The sequence below is a fragment of the Argentina anserina genome, chromosome 1 (genome assembly GCF_933775445.1).
Source record: "Argentina anserina chromosome 1, drPotAnse1.1, whole genome shotgun sequence".
NCBI classification, from domain to species: Eukaryota; Viridiplantae; Streptophyta; class Magnoliopsida; order Rosales; family Rosaceae; genus Argentina; species Argentina anserina.
The window spans coordinates 24,196,531-24,215,956 of NC_065872.1; the positions used below are offsets into that span (position 1 = coordinate 24,196,531).

At 37.5% G+C, this 19,426-nt stretch overlaps 4 protein-coding genes across 5 annotated transcripts; 2 read left to right on the forward strand and 2 right to left on the reverse strand.

Annotated features, from left to right (window-relative positions):
• Window positions 1-1,077: 1,077 nt before the first annotated feature.
• Window positions 1,078-7,667, reverse strand: LOC126795463 (uncharacterized). 2 transcript variants are annotated; one of them, XM_050522300.1, is made up of 4 exons: window positions 6,218-7,667; window positions 5,802-5,924; window positions 4,925-4,994; window positions 1,078-1,168 (listed from the first exon to the last, which is right to left on the reverse strand). In XM_050522300.1, the coding sequence occupies exons 1-2, from the start codon at window positions 7,639-7,641 to the stop codon at window positions 5,846-5,848; spliced, it is 1,503 nt and encodes a 500-aa protein (XP_050378257.1). In that variant the 5' UTR covers window positions 7,642-7,667; the 3' UTR covers window positions 1,078-1,168; window positions 4,925-4,994; window positions 5,802-5,845. The 2 variants fall into 2 exon arrangements, with proteins under 2 accessions (XP_050378257.1, XP_050378261.1); XM_050522304.1 differs by lacking the exon at window positions 1,078-1,168 and adding an exon at window positions 2,986-3,114.
• Window positions 7,668-7,812: 145 nt separating this feature from the next.
• On the reverse strand, window positions 7,813-8,634 carry LOC126804725 (uncharacterized). The gene is made up of 3 exons (XM_050531984.1): window positions 8,209-8,634; window positions 8,007-8,101; window positions 7,813-7,927 (listed from the first exon to the last, which is right to left on the reverse strand). Exons 1-3 carry the CDS (start codon window positions 8,632-8,634, stop codon window positions 7,813-7,815), a joined length of 636 nt encoding a protein of 211 aa, XP_050387941.1.
• A 943-nt stretch (window positions 8,635-9,577) lies between these two features.
• LOC126804739 (uncharacterized) lies at window positions 9,578-15,022 on the forward strand. The gene is made up of 7 exons (XM_050531985.1): window positions 9,578-9,641; window positions 9,720-9,931; window positions 9,983-10,993; window positions 11,051-11,183; window positions 11,337-13,487; window positions 13,620-13,752; window positions 14,359-15,022. The coding sequence occupies exons 1-7, from the start codon at window positions 9,578-9,580 to the stop codon at window positions 15,020-15,022; spliced, it is 4,368 nt and encodes a 1,455-aa protein (XP_050387942.1).
• Window positions 15,023-16,199: 1,177 nt separating this feature from the next.
• LOC126804754 (protein FAR1-RELATED SEQUENCE 5-like) lies at window positions 16,200-18,758 on the forward strand. Its single transcript, XM_050531993.1, has 2 exons — window positions 16,200-18,318; window positions 18,637-18,758. Exons 1-2 carry the CDS (start codon window positions 16,200-16,202, stop codon window positions 18,756-18,758), a joined length of 2,241 nt encoding a protein of 746 aa, XP_050387950.1.
• The last annotated feature ends 668 nt before the right edge of the window (window positions 18,759-19,426 follow it).

The window sequence follows — 19,426 nt, forward strand, 5'->3', positions numbered from 1 at the left end:
ATTTGTCAAGAAATTCTTGATCAATATCCCTTCACATACACCCTTATATAATGCTACGATTTCAGCTTGCATAGTGATTAAGCTTTGTTTCATGGTTTTTCATACTATAGCCCCATTAGCAAGCATTGAAACATAACCTCCAGTGGATTTTTCAAAACTAGGGAAATTTCCAGCAAATTCTGAATTAGTAAAGCCTACTAACTCTAAATCTTTAACCTGTTTGTAAACTAACACGCAAGACTTACTTTTCTATAAATATCTAAGAACCTTCTTACCTATAACCCAATGCTCATGTGTAGGTTTAGATTGAAACCTGGACAAATTGCAACTGAGAATGCAAGTTCTGGCCTACTGCAAAGTGCAAACCTGTGCATACATTAGGCTACCAATAAGCTTTGCATAAGGTTTGCTCTCCATTGGCGTCACCACCCCTCATTTTTAGAAATTTTGGATAGTTTGTCCCATGGGAGCATCACCTGGAGCACATGTCTCCATATTAAGCCCTTTCAACACTTTGTTAATATAATTCTGTTGAGATAGGCCTAAAACTCCCAATTTTCTGTTCCCCTTAATCTCAATTTTCAAAAAAGTTCCTAAGCATACATCAATCTTCAGGCATCTTACGGCCTTGACTATGGCGTCAGCTTTCTCATTGGCCTCAAACTTCTCAACTATTGCATCAAAAAAATGTACAACATCTTCAGGTTCCTCTACAGATCCTCCCACAATCTCATACATGGTGGGCCTAAAATTTTCTTAGCCGTCTTAGTGGTTCAAATGGTGATGCCATTGTTATGCTCAGTGCTTTCATCAGTATAGGCCTCAGTTGGTTTCTTCTCTGTCAAACAATAATCCATGTTCTGGTGTGTGGATAGGTAAAGCTTAAGTTGTAACATCCCTCAATTCAGAACAGTAAAATTTCGAATTTGTGGATGTTAACACTTTGATATAACTTCAATAAATGAAATTACGATACATCAGCTGAATATCTTATCCAAGTTTAACAAAACACTTAGATTTCAAACTGTAACAAAACGTAGTTACACGTGTAAGTTGTACAGTATTCAACTCTCACAAGTCCTCACCAAAATAGGAAAATGAACAGAAGCTAAAACAACACACTGTTGTTAAACTGCTCACTCATTCCGCCTCTACTACTGCGAAGTACCTGCAGTACTACCCCATGCACCAATAATGGTACACCAGGATTGTAAACACAAACTTGGTCAGCTACAAGGCTGGTATGAGTAAACTAAAAGAAATACTCAAGGATAATGTAACATATTTCTAAACACAGAAATATATATAAAACAACATTATCATCATAACACTAACAACGTCAACTCGCAACCAATGCCACAACAAACGCCACATATTGCCACACAAGCATAATCACAACTCACAATCACATCACAACACATGCATAACATTTTGGGTTAATGCAACCCTCAAGTCGCACCCAGAAGATTGACAGTAATACTAGAGCTTTAGATGATCATCCCCACAACCGGCCAAGGAGTGATTCTGACATATGCCTACGCCACTAAGGCCGCCACACAGGCAGAACATTGAAATACATTTTGCCGCTTGGGCTGCCACTAAGGCTAAATCATATGTATTCATTTTCTTTCGCCAAACTGGCCGCCACTAAGGCAGAACAACTCACACAAAGTCTTTTGCCTCATAAGGCCGCCACAAAGACAACACCACAACCCACAAAGCTACACACGCAATAATCATACCGGAATGTACATTTTCTTCCCTTCCGGTAACAACAAAATAATTACCACACAATAATGCCGGAAGGTACATTTTATTCCCTTCCGGTCACACAACATATAGGTACTTCGACTATACAATAATCCATCCAAAGACCTCTTATTTACCGAGAGGTACATTTTATTCCCCCTCGGTCCCATCCTTCACAGTTCAATGAAACCCAACTAAAAATACACAATATAGTAGCTTTATATACTTAGTGATAAATCTACGTATATCATATCACCATTTAGATATACGTATATAAATCACCAAATATATACACATCTATAATGAATCACACAAGTAAAAAAATATATAAAATGTAAGTTCACACGTCTAGTTACCGCCAAGGTAACTAGACCAAACGTGAGATTTACTCACCTTAATGCTTGCTTCCACTTCTAACTCAACAAGTCGAACACTTGTTTCCAACTCAAGCACCTAAATTAAACAAAGCTCCACTTAGTAAAAAATGAACCAAAACAACCCAAAATATAAACACTTCATAAATTTCAGCATTCTACTAAGGTCACTCATGCCACACACTAGTGGCATCCACTCCAACCACTTCACTCTTTTATTCTCTTACTTCCCAAAACGAACATTTTCAAAATGTCACAACTTAACTAAACAACTTCCCCAAACAAAACCATAGCACTCTCAAACAGCCTCTACTCTCAAAACCACCAAAACATCACCAAAGATAACAACTAACTCAACTTTCCTTACTACAATAACACTGCAGCCCTGCAGCCCTCAAAATCCTACACCCTCTTTTAACACAAAAATGACTTCACACCTTCTTTCTTACCAAAACAGCCCATACAACAACCAACCTATTTCAAACAAACCACAAGTATCCCAACACCTAACTCAACTACTTCAAAATCAGCAACAAAGTTTGATGATTAACTACAAACACAACTCACCCCTTAAATCTCAAACTACATAACTCACTACTCCTCACCAGCTAACCAGTTAAGGAAATGATCTCCTTACCTAAAATAACTCGTCAAAAGGAAGGACTGTTGGGGTTGCAGTTGAAATCCCCTCTTGAAGCAGCAGTTGCAAGTTGATTTGCAGCCCAAGATCGACCACCCCACTCACGTAGACACTATCTAAGGACTGCAAGGGTCAAAACAAGGTGACCCCGAGCCCTAGACTCATTGGCGACCGGAGATGTGATGGTGGCAGAACCGCAGCAACTTTCTTGGGAGCTGCAGTGACTGTTTGGCGTCGGAGAGTGAGGTGCTGCTGTCCCTAGCTTGCAGCAGCAGGTAGCACGGTTCCAAGAAGTCTGAAGGCTGCTGAAACGGTGGCCGGAGGGAATAGATCATTGGTGGAGGGATTTTCCTGGAGAGAAAGAAGAAAATGGCTGTGGGAAGAAGAAAAAGAAACTGAAGAAGAGAGAAATATCTAAATGTGTGGATTTCCCATTCTATCCTTCTCTTTCTAGTTCTCCAAAATCGGAAACCCATCTTCCAATCATGATAATTCATTCTCCCGACTTCCGAAAATTACGTGCCGAATATCTACGAACTCGTTTTGACGAGCTCTACAACTTTCATGATGAAAGTTTTCGGAAATGAGTGACGGATCAAAAGTCAACTCTTGAGTCAACCGAATTAAATCGAAAAACGACTTAATGGTTCTCGAACTGATTTCTACTTCGAGTGAAGGCTATTTAAAAGACGTAGAATATGGATATAACCAAAATATCATTTCATTAATCTCCATGAAATTACAAGAAATGAATAACAAAATTCGGGTTATTACATAAGTTGATCTCTCCATTCCCTATAGTTGTTACTTGTTGCCATTCACGTACTTAACAACAGAAGAAAGTTTTGTGTAAGAGTTTTTCCTATGTTGTTGGTTTTAGTTGTTATATACAAAACAACCAATACTGCAGACAAGACAAATATAACATCAACTAAAATATACCATATCTCAAGCAATGAATAAAAAAACATCTTTTTGATATACATTTTATCACTCTGTATTTTACTGAATTGATATGCAATATCCCACAAGAACTTACATTTAATGAAAACAGCCATATCTAAGGATAAGAAAAGTTTCAAGAAATCCGAATTAGTTCCTGCAAAACCATCCATATCACTGAATATGTTTCAAAAACTGAACATTATCACTTCTTTGGAAGCTAAAATAAGTAAAATTTTAAAACAAAGCACAACTTGGCTGCTTACTGTAATCAATCTGCATCAGTGTCATTAAAAATTTGCTTTGGCAAAATAATTTCAACATGCTTTTTTTTAGAATAATAATTTCAACATTCTGAATCAATTGATTCTTAAATTTCAGTCTTTTGAATATTTGTAAACACCCTGCAAGAGTTTGTGTGTTGTTTCTTATGAATTTGTCGATTTTAGTTTGAAAAAAAAAACACAAATTCAACAGTGTGTAACAACAATATATACAGGAGCAATAATTCAATAATCCTCCTCCTTCAATTCAAACAATTTAAATAAATTCATGCAGCAAACAGGAACCACACATCAACCACAACGAATTCATGCCAACACTTCTCCATATGAACATTCCCACAATGCAAAATTCATAAATTGCAAGTTATGGGATTATTGAACCCACACCTTTGCCTCTACTACAGCACATCACCAATATTAAAGACAAAACAATATGCATATGTATGAAAAGCCCTTCTAACAAATCGATTTTCTTTAGCAGGGGTCTGGAAGCCCTTGAAACCGAGAATAAAACTCAGTTTCATTCTTTAGGCGCAGCTGAAGTTTAATCAAAACTAGCCATTATCGCTCACAACAGTAATAAAAGGGTTTTGCCTTTTGTCGATTTTGTTTTTGGGCCTGGCTCTTTATATATAAAAAACAATCCAAGCCCTTTTATTCATACAGATGCATATTCGTAAAAAAATTTACGCTTAAACCAACAATTAAATTTTATTAAGATGTTCTTGATAAAAGCTAAAAGCATAGGATTTGTGATTTTATGAAAACACACCTATGATACCAATTGATGGATTGGTATCTCAAACTGTAACTGAAGTTTTTATAAAACAATGTATTGACAATCCATCAATCTATAGGATCTTATTCACATCAATCAAACACATATGCTTCAAGAACAATTGAGTAAACACAGAATTATAGAATTAAGATCCTACCTTCTATGCTCGAGAGATCCATCTTCATCTAGCTCCTTGATCCAGACATGTTCTTCTCCTTCTTGTATTACTGCATAAACAAACTTTTGATTGAAACAAAAGCAAGGTCTTCTGCATTTCAATACCATGCACAGAATGGGACTGTATGATGCTAAAACGATATTGAACACAGGGACTAATGCCTTATATATATACTAGCCAGTTTTGATCAATTTGGATTCAATCCCATTAGTGAATCCTGATCAAACTCTTAATCTTAGTTTTAAAGGCTTAGTTCTATCACAAAACTAATTCACATTAAATCAGCCTTTAGTTAATGAACTCCTGCGCAATCTGAGTGATATACTACTAGAATTACTTGTCTAAACAGAATTGTACTCATATAATTCTTGTTAAATTGATCACTTGTTTAACACTCAACCAATTATGCGGTAGACATTGTTTGAGTCCACATCAGTTCTAACATTCTGCCCACGAATACTCAAACATATCAGTTATTAAGAATAGTCTCCAGTATTTCAAATAAAAAGTATATATATGTAAATTGCGTATATATAATCTGAACAAGCATCAAAAGTAAAACCCAAGTCATTTCTGCGTAAGCTGCCTGCAAGAATAAAAATAGGCACCTAAGATTTAAGAAACAACACCAGCATTTGTGATGCAAAATACAACCATTGTCCTTCAAGAAGTGAACCCGACATTTTTCTCAAAAGTTTCATCATTACACGAGCAATGTAGGCAATGCAAGTATGTTTGGAAGAGTCACTACCTAAAATTGCCTAACTGTGTTCATACAAGGATTCTAATTTGAGTTTGTCATTCTTACAAGTCCCCAACGAATGAGAACAAGTTTGTGAAGTCAGAAAACTCAGACCTTGTGACCGCTTGGAGTTGTTGAGATTTCTACCTAGCAGCCATCTAATGCCAAATCCCCAAACTGACGGCGATTCCGAAGAGGAGTAGCAGTGCTCCATCTCCCCCAGGCAAAATGGATGACCTGCAAAACCCAAATTTTCTTGTTTAAAAAACTAGGTATGCATTAGCTAGCAACTAGTATATATGGAACTGTCTAAAACTAGACAAATCAGTTTTTGGAAGAGAATTTTCTGGTTCTCATTCTGTTTATAAAATCCTTCTTGGTCTTTCTGATTCTTATTAGACTGATCGTACGAAATAAAAGGAAGTGGAGCACCTTCAGTATGTCCAATAAGACTACTTTTGACCCCAGAGTATCTATATCCTGTTTCAATTTATACAGTTAAAGAATAGTTATCTGTCCACAAGTTATACCTTGGTTTCTTCCTGGTATGGTGTATGTAAGCCATTACTGGAGGAAGGATACCAAATAGAAAGCAGTTTGCGTAAAGCCCAGAGAAATCAAGAGCTCTGGAAAATGTGGAACGGAAGAAAGAAGCAATGAACACTGGACCACCAAGCACAATCGGCATTACAAACATATTAATATTGGATGACTTGGATCCCCAATCAGCTTCTGAGGCAGCGGTAGTAGCTAGATTCGTCGTAAATGAAACCCTTCCTTCATTTCCAAGATTTGGCCTTCCTGCATAAACAGCAAATCCAATTCTTCCAAAACCACTAGTATGAGAATGCAGTTTCATTCTTCCTAGTATCAACTGGAGAGTATCAAGAAGCTGTTTTGGGAAGCTAACAGCATATCCTATCAAGCTAGTTGCCAAAGCCGAGAAGGCGAACCCTTGGACCGCATATAAAGCGGAGGGATTGACAGAAAGGAGAAGGGAGATAGGGTCAGATGTGGAAGAGGGGGCATTGGGAGCGGCAAGGCCCAAGACAATGAAGTTCCAAGACAAAACCATGAGCAAGGGAACTGCCCCGCCAAAGAGAATGGCTTTGCGAGCTTCGGAGAGTGTGTTGCCAGCAATCTTACAAATGAAAGGGGTGATAACATGGAATCCCAAAGTGAGCACGGTAACAGGTATTGCAGGTAAGATTGAGGAAAGGCGCCAAGAGGCATTGCCGAGTGAAGCAAACAAGTTGGCTCTGGACACGGAGAAACCAATGCCCACAAGAGCAGTTATAGAGAGGAGCATAATGAAGCATAGAAAACGATTTGCAGCATCAATTGCATTGAAGGGGAAGAACATAATGATTGAGCCAATCGCAACAGGAAATACAGCATTAGCCATTAGAGGATTCAATAATGGAAACCACTGGGACACAATCGAACCGATTCCAGAAACACATGCGACTAACAAAGCAAAGCTCAAAGATGCATAGACCAGAGCAATGAAAGCACCAAATTGACTTCCTAACGCTCTTGTAGCAAGCCCGGTAAAGCTTACCTCTTGGAGGCCGTCTTCCTCCATGGCAGCAAAGCTGAGCTCGGCCACGAGGAGGATGGAGGAGATGACATAGACCCAAGAGAGGAGAATGGCAAGGGTGGACGGAAGTGGGCCGGATCGGATGGTGGCAGCCGGCAAACCCAGCATGCCAGGCCCAACGGCGGTCCCAATAATCAAGCTGACGGCACCCCAGAAGCTCTTCTTCTCCGGATCACCACAAGCACTGATGACACTGGAAACTGCTGCTGAAGTCCTAGGAGTACGAAAAATAGGAATGGGAGTGCGACTGTTTGGCAACACAGCTAGACTGGTAGGCCGAGGCTTCCCCTTAGCAAACTGCCTACATTTGGAGGAGGCGGCCGAAACATGGAGACGGAGTTGGAGGTGGAGCATGTTTGCAGTTCTAATAACGAAATGAGTATCACACCCAGCCTCCCAGCTTATTGGAGAGCAAAGTAAGTAAGTAACAATACATCATTGGTATTCTGTCTCAATTTATTGTGCAAAAAAAGAAGAAAGTTCATAATGGGAAAAACCAATAGATTACTACAATTTCTCAGCTACTTAATCTACCATGGTGTCAAAAGATTCAAGTCTGCCACTTATTGTATGATACGCACAACTCTGTAATTCACTTAGCTTCCCAAATTTGCATTCGTACGAGTCCAAGAGCTCCGACCTGAAATTTACAAGCAACTAATGCATTGCTCAAAACAAAAAGACTAAAATTATATCTAAATTTCAACTGTGTTACTTACCAATATGCCAAGCACTGGAATGGGGCATACTTGTCATAGATTTCTTCTACATCTTTCATGACAGTATCTTTGTTGCAATTGTTCCTCCCATGTACCTACAATTATACGGATTAGGCCAGCATTCTTCCTTGGATATATATTGCATAAAAATTTCCTTGAGTATAACTAATCAAAAGTACGTATAAATTGCGGTAATTGGTACCTCCTTCAAATGCCTTATTGTTTCAGTGTCTGCCGGAACTTTGTGATATAATCCAACGCACATCAAAGCATTGGCGGATGCAAATGAACCAAAACCTTTTATTTGCATGAACTTTCGAAGCAGTGCGTCTTTGTCCTCAAGCCCCTCATCAAGTTCATCAAGTTTAATATTTCCACTCTCCACATCCTTGGCGAGTTTCAGAATGTCTTTTGCTCGATAGCCTAGAACATTTTTAGTAAGTTCTTTGAAAGTCTCCCCATTCAGCCTTGCTAGTTCTTCGGAGCTTGGAAAAGTACCTAAGACTCTTTTACAATTATCATCACTTTGATCGGTATTTAGTTCATCTCTCTGCCTCTTTTGTCCGTTTGATCTCATTGAAGAATTGTTGCCTGGCTCAAATCGAAGGTCACAAAATGCTCGAGCCATTTTCAATGTATTCGACCACCTAATATCAAACATTATACAAGTAAATCTCGCGGATATAAAATAAGGTGAATAATTTCATATGGTGTTATATAAAACAAACGACTCAGTTACAACAGTTTTGAAGATATTGGCTTTCCTAGTCAACTCAGGAATCGTGCAAAACTTGAATATTGTGAGATCCTTCTGTCTTTTATCTAAACTATGTCCTTAATTGATCAAATTCATTGAGCCTATAATTATGGGGGAGCTCGAGGTATTTTGATAGTGGAATGTTTTCAGAAAACATGCTTCCAGGTATTCTGGTTTTACTGATACTTTTTTCTGGAAACATGACTCCTGTTCTATCGGCTTAAATCTTGGTAATATGCTGACTGCTTGATTTTGTTCATGTATATATATCTAAGTTTGATAATCGGTGTGATAGGACTCCTGGGCTAGAGAACACATCACAGAAAATTCTGAAACAAACTCATCCTGCATACTGTGTTGCTTGAGTGTTTTTGTGAAGAACAATATAACTTAGAGTGCTGAGAAGTCCAACAAAAATACCTGTGAAGAGAATCAAGACTGTGATAAAGAGTTCTTGTTCCTTGATAAAGGTTGCAACTGTGTTATAGAGTTGCTCATCAAATTCTACTGTGTTAGAGTAGATAGTTCACTCATCTTAATTGTGAAATAGAATTTAGATAGTGTGAACTACAGCAGTGTTTCATTGTTGTTTGGTGTGTTCATCCGATTGTGTAATAGAACAGGATACTTGTTGTCCTTTGTACCTTCAAGTTAATTCAATTACAGATCACAGTGTGTTTTCCCTCATTGAAGTTTTAACACTGTGAATTAATCTTCTGGTTCTACAACTGTGTTTACTGTTTAAAGCTCCTAGGTACTTTCAATTGGCATCAGAGCTGGTCCACTAGATATACTTAGTGAGATCCAGGGAACAATGGAGCGAACATCAATAAACATGCCTCCACTACTAAAGGGAGATAATTTTGATGATTGGAAAGGTATGATGCAAGCTTTCATTTATGCGCACGATTCTAAAGCTTGGCAATGCATCCTGCATGGATAGTCTCCTCATACAGATGATAAAGCTCCAGAAGGATCTGAAGAGGCTAAACTAAAAAATTTTGACAAGTGGACTCCTTCGGAACTCTCCTACAGTGAAGCAGAAAACAAAGCCAAAAATGCTCTATTCATTGCTTTGACTGAAGATGATAGGGCATTAATCAAGCATTGTTCAAATTCAAAGGAGATCTGGGAGACTCTCGAACTCACATATGAAGGTAATAAAAAGGTTAAACTCCACAAATTATAGTTATTGTTGCATGAATTTGAAAACCTGCAGATGAAGGAAGAAGAAACCATTGATCAGTTTTACAAGAGGGTCATCTCAATCACCAGTGCAATCAGGAGTATCAATGCAAAGAAAATGATCTCTCAAGATGATATTGTCATGAAAATCTTGAGGTCACTTCCCAAGAAATTTGCAATGAAGAAGGCTACCATTTCTGAAGCGAAAGATCTTAAAACATACTCCTTGGCTGAACTCATTGGAAGCTTGAAGACATATGAGGCTGAACTGAATGAGGAGGACAAACCAGAGGAAAGGAAGTCTAAGAATCTTGCTTTAAAGGTAACAAAGAAAAAAGAAGTCAGTGATGAACTTTCTGAGTTGGGTTTACTTACTAAAGAATTCAAAAAAATTCTTAAATACAGGAACAATAATTCCAGTTCTGGTTCCTCAAAAGGAAACTTTGAAAATAGAAGGTTAAAATATACTGAAAATAAAAATGAGTCAAAAGAAAGTAAGTCTAGCTTTAGGAGAAATCCTAATTTTAAACCTAAATGCTATGAATGTGGTGGTCTTCGTCATATCTCAGTTGATTGTGGTAACAGGAAAAATAGTACAGGAGATCGAAAAGCTTTAAAGGCATCTTGGAGTGATGATGAAAGTGACTATGAAGACTATTCATCTAGATCCTCAAAGAAGAACCTGGCATTAATTGCTTCATTAAATTTTAATTCGGCAGAGTCTGACTGTGACTCAGAAACTGAAGAATTGTGTGAGGTAGAAAGTGATTATGAAAGTTCTAACATAGATGAAAAATATGCAAAATTGTGTGACATTGCAGAATCAGTTCACAACAGGAATGTTCAGTTGGAGACTCAAGTTTCAACACTAAAAATATCCTTGGAAAAGAAAGAACAGTCAATTTGTGACAAACAAGCCTTTTGGGATGATCAAAAATTAACTCTTGAGAAAAAAATAGAGGAACTGTCATGTGTTGGCATAGAAGAAGAATGGATAACTGCCAGGAAAACATTTTTGATCAAATTGGAAAAGTTATCGGAACAGGTAAAAACTCAACACAATATCATTTCAAATCTCACCCATGAAAATGATTTTTTGCAGGAACAAATCAATCGTACAAATGACAAGTTCGAGCAATTTCATCATAGCTCACAAGTAGCGGTCAAGATGCTTGGGATAGGTCGAAACTTCAAAAACAACTTTGGACTTGGCTACTCTGGTGAAAACCCTAAAGGTACAACAATTGATTCTAGATACAAATGAATTAAATTTATTAAGTCAAAGAGAGACAATGAGTATGATATCTTAGGAAGTAAAGTGGGGTCAGTAGATCTTCTCCCCTCTCAGCAAAATGAACATGCTTATCATGAAAGATTAAAAAATGTAGAAACCAAATTGACTCGCCTCAAAACTGAACTCTCTAATGTTTTTGAAGTAACCAGTGGCAAATTTAGGAAATTCTCTGATATCCATGCTGAACATGATAAGCAGACTCAAAAAGAAAAAATTATGCTTGCAAAAATCCACACAAGACTGGAAATTCTTGAAACTAAGTGCACTAATATTCCTGACACTAATGAATTTGTTGAGAAATATGCTAGAATTAAGAGACAGATTGCTGGTGATCATAGAATCTGGAAAAAGAAGGAAAACTTCAATGAACAGTGCATGTCTGTTAGCATGTCCTATGATGAGAACCAGATCGAAGCTACCTGTCTTGTGGCCCTTACTGCTGTAAATACCAGAAGAAATGATGTTTGGTATATTGACAGTGGCTGCTCAAGGCACATGTGTGGAAACATAGAGCATTTCACTACTCTAAATGAAAATATAGTTTCAGGAATTGTAACTTTTGGAGATGCAAGAAAAGCCACTATTCTTGGAAAAGGTACAGTAGAATCTCAGAATCTTGGAAGACTTGAGAATGTATTGTTTGTGGAGGGGTTGGCAACAAATCTGGTAAGTGTAAGTCAATTGACTGACGAGTTTGAAGATGTTTGGTTTAACAGGAAAAGATGTATTGTTCTTGATGATCAAGGTAATGTTGTTTTAGGTGGTAAAAGATCTATTGATAATTGTTATCATGCTTCAACAGATTCATGTGTATTATTTTCTAACAAATGTCTTAAGACCATTACCACTGATGAAACATTTGAACTTTGGCACAGAAGATTAGGTCATGTAAACTATCAGGATCTTCAAAAATTGTCAAATCAGCAGTGTCTGAGAGGGATGCCCAAACTAAGTGGAAGAATAGACAAGATGTGTGGTGATTGCAAATCTGGTAAACAAACCAAGTCATCACATAAAATGGTTAACTCAACCGCTACCACTCACTGTCTGGAACTATTGCATATGGACCTAATGGGACCAACTCAAACTCAGAGCATGTCAGGTAAGTCTTATATTCTGGTAATAGTTGATGATTTCTCTAGGTTTACTTGGGTAGATTTTCTTATCACAAAAGATGAAGCCTTTGAGTCCTTTCTTGGATTGAGTAAACAACTGACCAGGCAAAAGCAACATTCAAATCTTAAACTGGCTAGGATAAGATCAGATAATGGTACTGAATTTAAAAATGCTTCTTTTGCTAACTTATGTCATGAGAATGGCATTTTTCATGAGTTTTCAGCTTTAAGAACCCCTCAACAAAATGGCATAGTTGAAAGGAAGAACAGATCTTTACTTGGCATGGGAAGAGTAATGCTTCACTCAGCTGGACTCAGTGAAAAAATCTGGGCAGAAGCTATGAACACTGCATGTTATGTGTCAAATAGAGTTTTTCTCAGGATTGGCAGTGATCAAACTGCATATGAAATCTGGAAAGGGAAAAAGCCAAATGTTGGTCATTTTCATGTGTTTGGAAGTCCTTGTCACATTCTCAGGGAAGGTGAGAGTCTAAATAAGTTTGTCTCCAGAATTGATCCATGTATTTTTATTGGTTATGATATGAACAGTTCAGCTTATATGGTATACAATAAAATAACAAAAAAGGTTGTTGTTACTATTAATGTGTCGGTTGATGATATGCCTAGTAGTCAGGTTGATGAAAGCACATCTTGCTCAATGGAGAAAAAAGACGATGACAGGAATATATCAACTGATGATGAAGACGAGAATCTCAGACATGTATCACAAAAAAGGACTGGGTTTAAGCAAGTTCAGAAAGACCATGATACAAGTAATGTGATCGAAAAGATGAATGATGGAATTCAAACCAGAAACAAGACTTCTCAAGGTGATCAACTAGAAAAAGCATTGACCTGCTTTGTTGAAACTCATGACAAAGAAACAAATATCATAGGTTGTTGTGGATTTTTTTCCCTGGTGGAACCCAAAACTGTGAAAGAGGCCTTGATAGATAGGGTCTGGACTCAAGCCATGCAAGAGGAGCTAAATCAATTCACAAAAAATCAAGTGTGGGAACTTGTTCCAAGGCTTGAAGACTCAAATGTTGTTGGAACTAAATGGATATTTAGAAACAAGTCAGATGAACATGGCACTATTGTGAGAAACAAAGCCAGACTGGTGGCACAAGGTTACTCTTAGAAGGAAGGATTGGATTATGAAGAAACATACGCACATGTTGCCCGAATGGAATCCGTGAGATTGCTAATAGCTATTGCTTGTTACCTAAAGTTCAAACTCTATCAAATGGATGTCAAAACAGCATTTCTGAATGGCGTAATAGATAAGGAGGTTTTTGTAGAACAACCAAAAGGCTTTATTGATCCTCATCATCCTGAGTATGTCTACAAGTTGCAGAAAGCCCTTTATGGTCTCAAACAGGCTCCAAGGGCATGGTATGACTATCTCTCTAGTCATTTAATTAATCAAGGTTATGTTAGAGGATCTATTGACAAAACCTTGTTTGTTAAAAATTTTAAAAATGATTTTATTGTGGCATATGTTTATGTAGATGATATTGTTTTTGGCTCTACTCCCTGCTGCTTGCTACATAAGTTGTGAGATCAAACCATAAAAGAGTGTTACAAAATGATATAAGGGGGAGTGTTGTTGCTCAAATTGCCAAAATTACTCAGCTGTGATTCACTCTCCATATTGGAAAATTTATGTTCTTTCGTCTGATGCAGTTGAAATCTTTGTGTTAATCTATTGTTTCAGTTGATAGATTCCTTATCACAAGCTTAGTTGAACGGTGTTATGGTACAATGAATAATTGCTCTTTCTTTCTCCTGTTGATATGCTCTGCCAGTAACCTATAAAGAATTAAATTCATGGTTATACATATTGTTGCACAATGGCTGTTGTTCAAGGCTTAGTGGTTATTCCAACAGTACTCTCAATGTCAAAATGTTATTCTCAGGTTTAGTTTTGATTAATCATTTGTTCTCCTAACTCAAACAGGGATTTTTCTTCAAACTAGTCTTGTTACACATGTCAATTAGGTCTGTGCCTGGTCAAAAGATGACGATTCAGTGGCTCAATCCTGACGGTTCCGCTACTTGGACCATAAGATACCTTGCCGCTTCAGTTGCTCCAACTCTCCGTTTAAAAAGGACTCCACCTCTTCCATTCTTACTCATTAACCCTAACTTCATCCTAGGTCTTGGTTCTGTTTGTGCAGGTCTCAAGAGAAAAATGGAACATACTCACCTGTCCTTCGGTGAATCATCTAACCGCTCTAAGCGTCGTCGGTCCTCATCACCTTCCTCTTCTCAGCATGGAACATATTCTCTCCCTATCTTTCCTCCTGACATTCGGATTCCCCCCGTGGAACCTCGTGTTCCTCCTCCACCAAACATGGAAGGGTACACAGGTATGATTCCTCCTTGCCAATTTGAGGGAGAACCCTTGCATCCTCAAGTACCTCCTGAGCATAACACTATGGAAGAATTTGGCACGTATCTCATGCTTCTGGAGGAGAATATGCGCACCTCTGTCACATCTATCTTGGATCGTCTTGACACCTTCACTCAAGTTCAGGTGCAATTGCAGGAGCAAATGATAACTATTCAAGCTCTTCTTCGCCTGGTGCTTCCCAATCGGCCAGTGGACTCTACTCCTCCTGCAGTTCATACAACCACCGCTGCTCCGGCTACTGATCCATGAGACGCTGCTACTCAATCTCCTCATCAGTCGGCTGGCACTCATAGGCAGTCATATTCAATGGGGGGAGAATTTGAAGCTTATTGTGTCTGTTTTATGATTTCTTTTGTTTAAATTTGAACTTTTTATTAAGTAATGTTCTGTTGTTTTGTAAGTGCATAAGCACAAAATACCTTGGTATGATCATTTAAAATTTCATCTTGTTGTTTAGATAAGGGAAAGGATGGAAACTGATCCCTTTATTTTCCAACTTCATCAGTTCATGGTTATATGCATATGGGTCCGGTTCCTGGGACATTAGTTTTGACACTAATTTTGACACCGTTTTCTGACCATCAGATTTTAAAAGTTTCAATGGTCTAGATCAATTGCAACTATGATGTCAACTTATAAAAACTGATGTGGCAGAGTGACGTGGCATTATCAAATTTTATAACAATTGAAATTAATCAAAAAGAAGAATAATTCAGAATCTCAAATTCTATAAAACCTGTTTGATAAAAAAGAAGGAAAAAAAACGCGAAAGAACCCAGACGCATATGAAGAACACAAACCCAGAAGAAGAACACAAACCCAGATAAAGAATAGAGAAGGATACAGAGCAGCATTCAAACCAATAAGTTGAAACCATCTTCACCGACTCCAGGCACAACTTTATACTTTCGACAAAGTACAGGTAAGCTTATCTTGTTTCTTTGGTCAGAGTTTGTATAGGCGTGTTAAGGTTTAGGGTTTATAGTATTTGGTTTTGAAGATTAGGGAAACGAAACCAAATTCCATAGAGAGTATGATTGTTTTGTCCATGGAACGATATGGCATGAAAGAGATTTTATAATTGGGTTTTTCCATAGTCTTGGTCTATGAAAGGTTTATAATTTGAGCAAGTTGATTAGAATACACAGATGCTAAGTTGAGATTGAGCTCGTAAGAGAAATATATGGACAAAGGTAGTAAGTCTTGATGATTCGTATTATAGACAATAGCAGTTCGTTTAACTCCTTTCACATTTGATATATATACCCTTCTGGCAATCAGATTGTATAATTGTGTTTTTATCCAACTTGTCTACATTATGTTGTCTAATTATACTTAGATATACTCAGATTGTATACATGTGTGGTTATGCAATTTGTTTAATGAATATTTATGATCATGTAGTGTTCAGGTTGGCATGGAATCAATGGATTTGGCTTCAGAAGATGACAATCTTGGATGCTCGTTGAACCAAGAGTCCAGTGATAAAACAAGTGATCACCATTCTGAAAAGAAAGAAGACTCAAAACTAAAATCTCCTTATGTTGGAATGTTTTTCGAAACATTGAAGGAGGCCGAACAATATTATGAAGATTACGGTCGACAAGAAGGTTTTTGGACTCGTATCCGAAGTTCATCAAAGTATAGATCACAGTCAAGTGAAGTGACAGGTAGATTATTTGTTTGTGCACATGAAGGTAAACATGTCATGCAAACTGAAAAAGAAGATGATCTGGAAGAGAAAGACGAGAGAGCTGAGAGTGATGAAGCAGAAATATGTGATATACAGGTTGAAAAGAAGAGGCGTAGAAGTTGTTCAACTGTAAAGTGTGGGTGCAAGGCTAATATGCGAATTCTTCATGACAAATGGACAAGAAAATGGAAAGTTTCAGTTTTCAGTGACATCCACAACCATAAAGTAGTGTCACCAGCTAGAAGAATGATGATGAAGTCAAATAAACATATGCCTGATGCAGCAAAAGATTTAACTGAAGCTTTTCAGAGAGAGAACTTGCGAATCAGTAAAGTTCCCTCAATGTTTGGCGGTGCTCATAGTACTGGTTTTGACAATAGGGACTGCTATAATCATTTAAGGAACGTGAGGCACAAAGAGTTGGAATATGGAGATGCACAATCGGTCCTCAATTACTTTAGAAAAAAGCAAGCAGAAAATCTGCATTTCTTTTATGCTATTCAGTGTGATGAAGATGGTAGAGCTACTAACTTTTTTTGGGTGGACTCTAGATCAAGGATGGCGTATCAGTATTTTGGGGATGTAGTGACATTTGATACAACATATCGGACAAACAAGTATGATATGCCTTTTGCACCATTTACTGGAGTTAACCATCACTTCCAATCCATACAATTTGGATGTGCACTTTTGCAAGATGAGACCGAGTCAACTTTTCAATGGTTATTTGAGACGTGGCTTGAAGCTATGGGAGGTCGGCATCCATTATGTATTATCACTGACCAAGATTTGGCAATGAAAGGAGAAATGGCTAAGATTTTTCTTGCTACTCGTCACCACCTTTGCATTTGGCATATAAAGAAGAATTTTGGTGAAAAGTTGTCACATGTATATTATAAGAAGTCCAACTTCAAGACCGGCATGAAAAAGTGTATATGGGCAACATACAAGGTAGAGGATTTTGAAGAGCAATGGAAAAAGTTAATTGAGGAGCATGATTTGGGACCGAATGAATGGCTACAACAACTCTATGAAATCCGTGAATCCTGGGTTCCAGTATATAATCGCGGTACATTTTTTGCTGGAATGAATACTACAGGGCGTAGTGAAGGCACCAATGTATTTTTTGACGACTTTGTTACATCAATAACAAATCTAAGAGAGTTTGTTGTTAAGTATGAACAAGCCTTACAGAAGATTGTTAGAAGGGAAAGTAGCGAAGATTTTACATCAGAGCATAAATATCGTATTGTGGATGATGACGATTTTCTTTTGAAACATGCAGCACAGGTGTATACCAGAAATATGTTTGAAAAATTCAAGAGCGAATGGACTAGAGTCAAACGGCTTAAAGTTGAAGAAAGGGATTCTGACGACCAGTTTCATAGATACTCAGTGATGAAGAAAATTGGTAACCCGCAAAAGTTTTTGGTGGAGTTGAATTTACAAACACATGAGGGTAAATGTGAATGTCAAAATTTTGAATTTGTGGGAATAATTTGCCGGCATATTATGAAAGTGTTTGTTCGTCAAGACATTGATACAATACCGTCCCACTTTATTCTTTCAAGATGGAAACAAGGAGCAAATAAATTTAGAGTTACGGATTCTGAAGCCTTAGTACAGAATGATGGTAAAGAACAATCGGAAGCATTGAGATTTAGTCACATGTGTCGGAGAGCCACTCAACTAGCTTGTTCTGCTGCGCCTTCTAATGAAGCCTACACAATCTACATGGGTGGTTTAGATGAATTGTCAAAAAAAATTTCAGAGCTCAATAAGGTGTCACAGGAAGATGTTATGGAGTCTCAAGATAATGTTTTGCAAGATGAAGGAGCAGATAAATGTACCAGTAAGTCTTAAGAGCTATTGCTTCTAGATCCAAATATCTGAAAGACTAAGGGTAGAAAGAAGGATGAGAGCAGCAGAAGAATAACAAATGGTTCTAAGAGAATTAAAGGTGGTATGGAGTTGGCTCAAAGCAAAAAAAAGAAAGTGTACAATGTGCCAACAACCAGGACATAATAGGCTTACTTGCCCATTGAATCCAGATGCAAAAAAAAAAAAAACAGCTGTTTCTTCAAATCAAAGTAAGTTAGTTTTTCTCTTCTTTGTATTTATCAGATCTTATAGTTTCACTATAAATTTTGATAGTTACTAACACGTACAGTTGCCTTAATTTGTATTTGTAGAAAGCAAGAATCTGTCACAGTTTCGGATGAGAATGAGGAAGATTCGGATGAGGAGGATTCAGACGAGGAGGAGGATTCAGATGAGGACAATGAAGACTAAATTTACCGCCTCAATATTGATATTTTTTCTTCTTTTTGTTGACTACCATCGTTAGTGTTGGTTAATTTTGCTACTGTGCAAGAGGATTTGTTACTGAGACTTGTATCCTGTTTTCGTTTTTATAAACCTAAAAAGATGGTCTGACTGTGTGCTGAGAGAATGATATGTGTGATTTATCCTAAAGACATGATACTTTTGAATCCCCATCTCGTGATGGAATTTGGGCATGAAAACAAAATGACATCAACCTTTGCTTTGCCTGTGTATTTGCGGGATTTCCAGATAAAAAATGAAGCCATTGCAACAATCTACAAATTCGTGATTGTTTGATTTCCAGATTATTTGATCGACCCAAGTTGATTATGATTGGTGACATGGTGAGCTTAATTGTAATGGGACTTCTGTAGACTTAGGTGACCTCACGTTCTCACAACTATTCAAACCGATTATAAGTCTACGACGGAGAAGGAAAGCTGGGTTTGTGTTCTTTATCTGGGTTTGTGTTCTTCTTCTGGGTTTGTGTTCTTCATATGCGTCTGGGTTCTTTCGCGTTTTTTTTTCCTTCTTTTTTATCAAACAGGTTTTATAGAATTTGAGATTCTGAATTATTCTTCTTTTTGATTAATTTGAATTGTTATAAAATTTGATAATGCCACGTCACTCGGCCA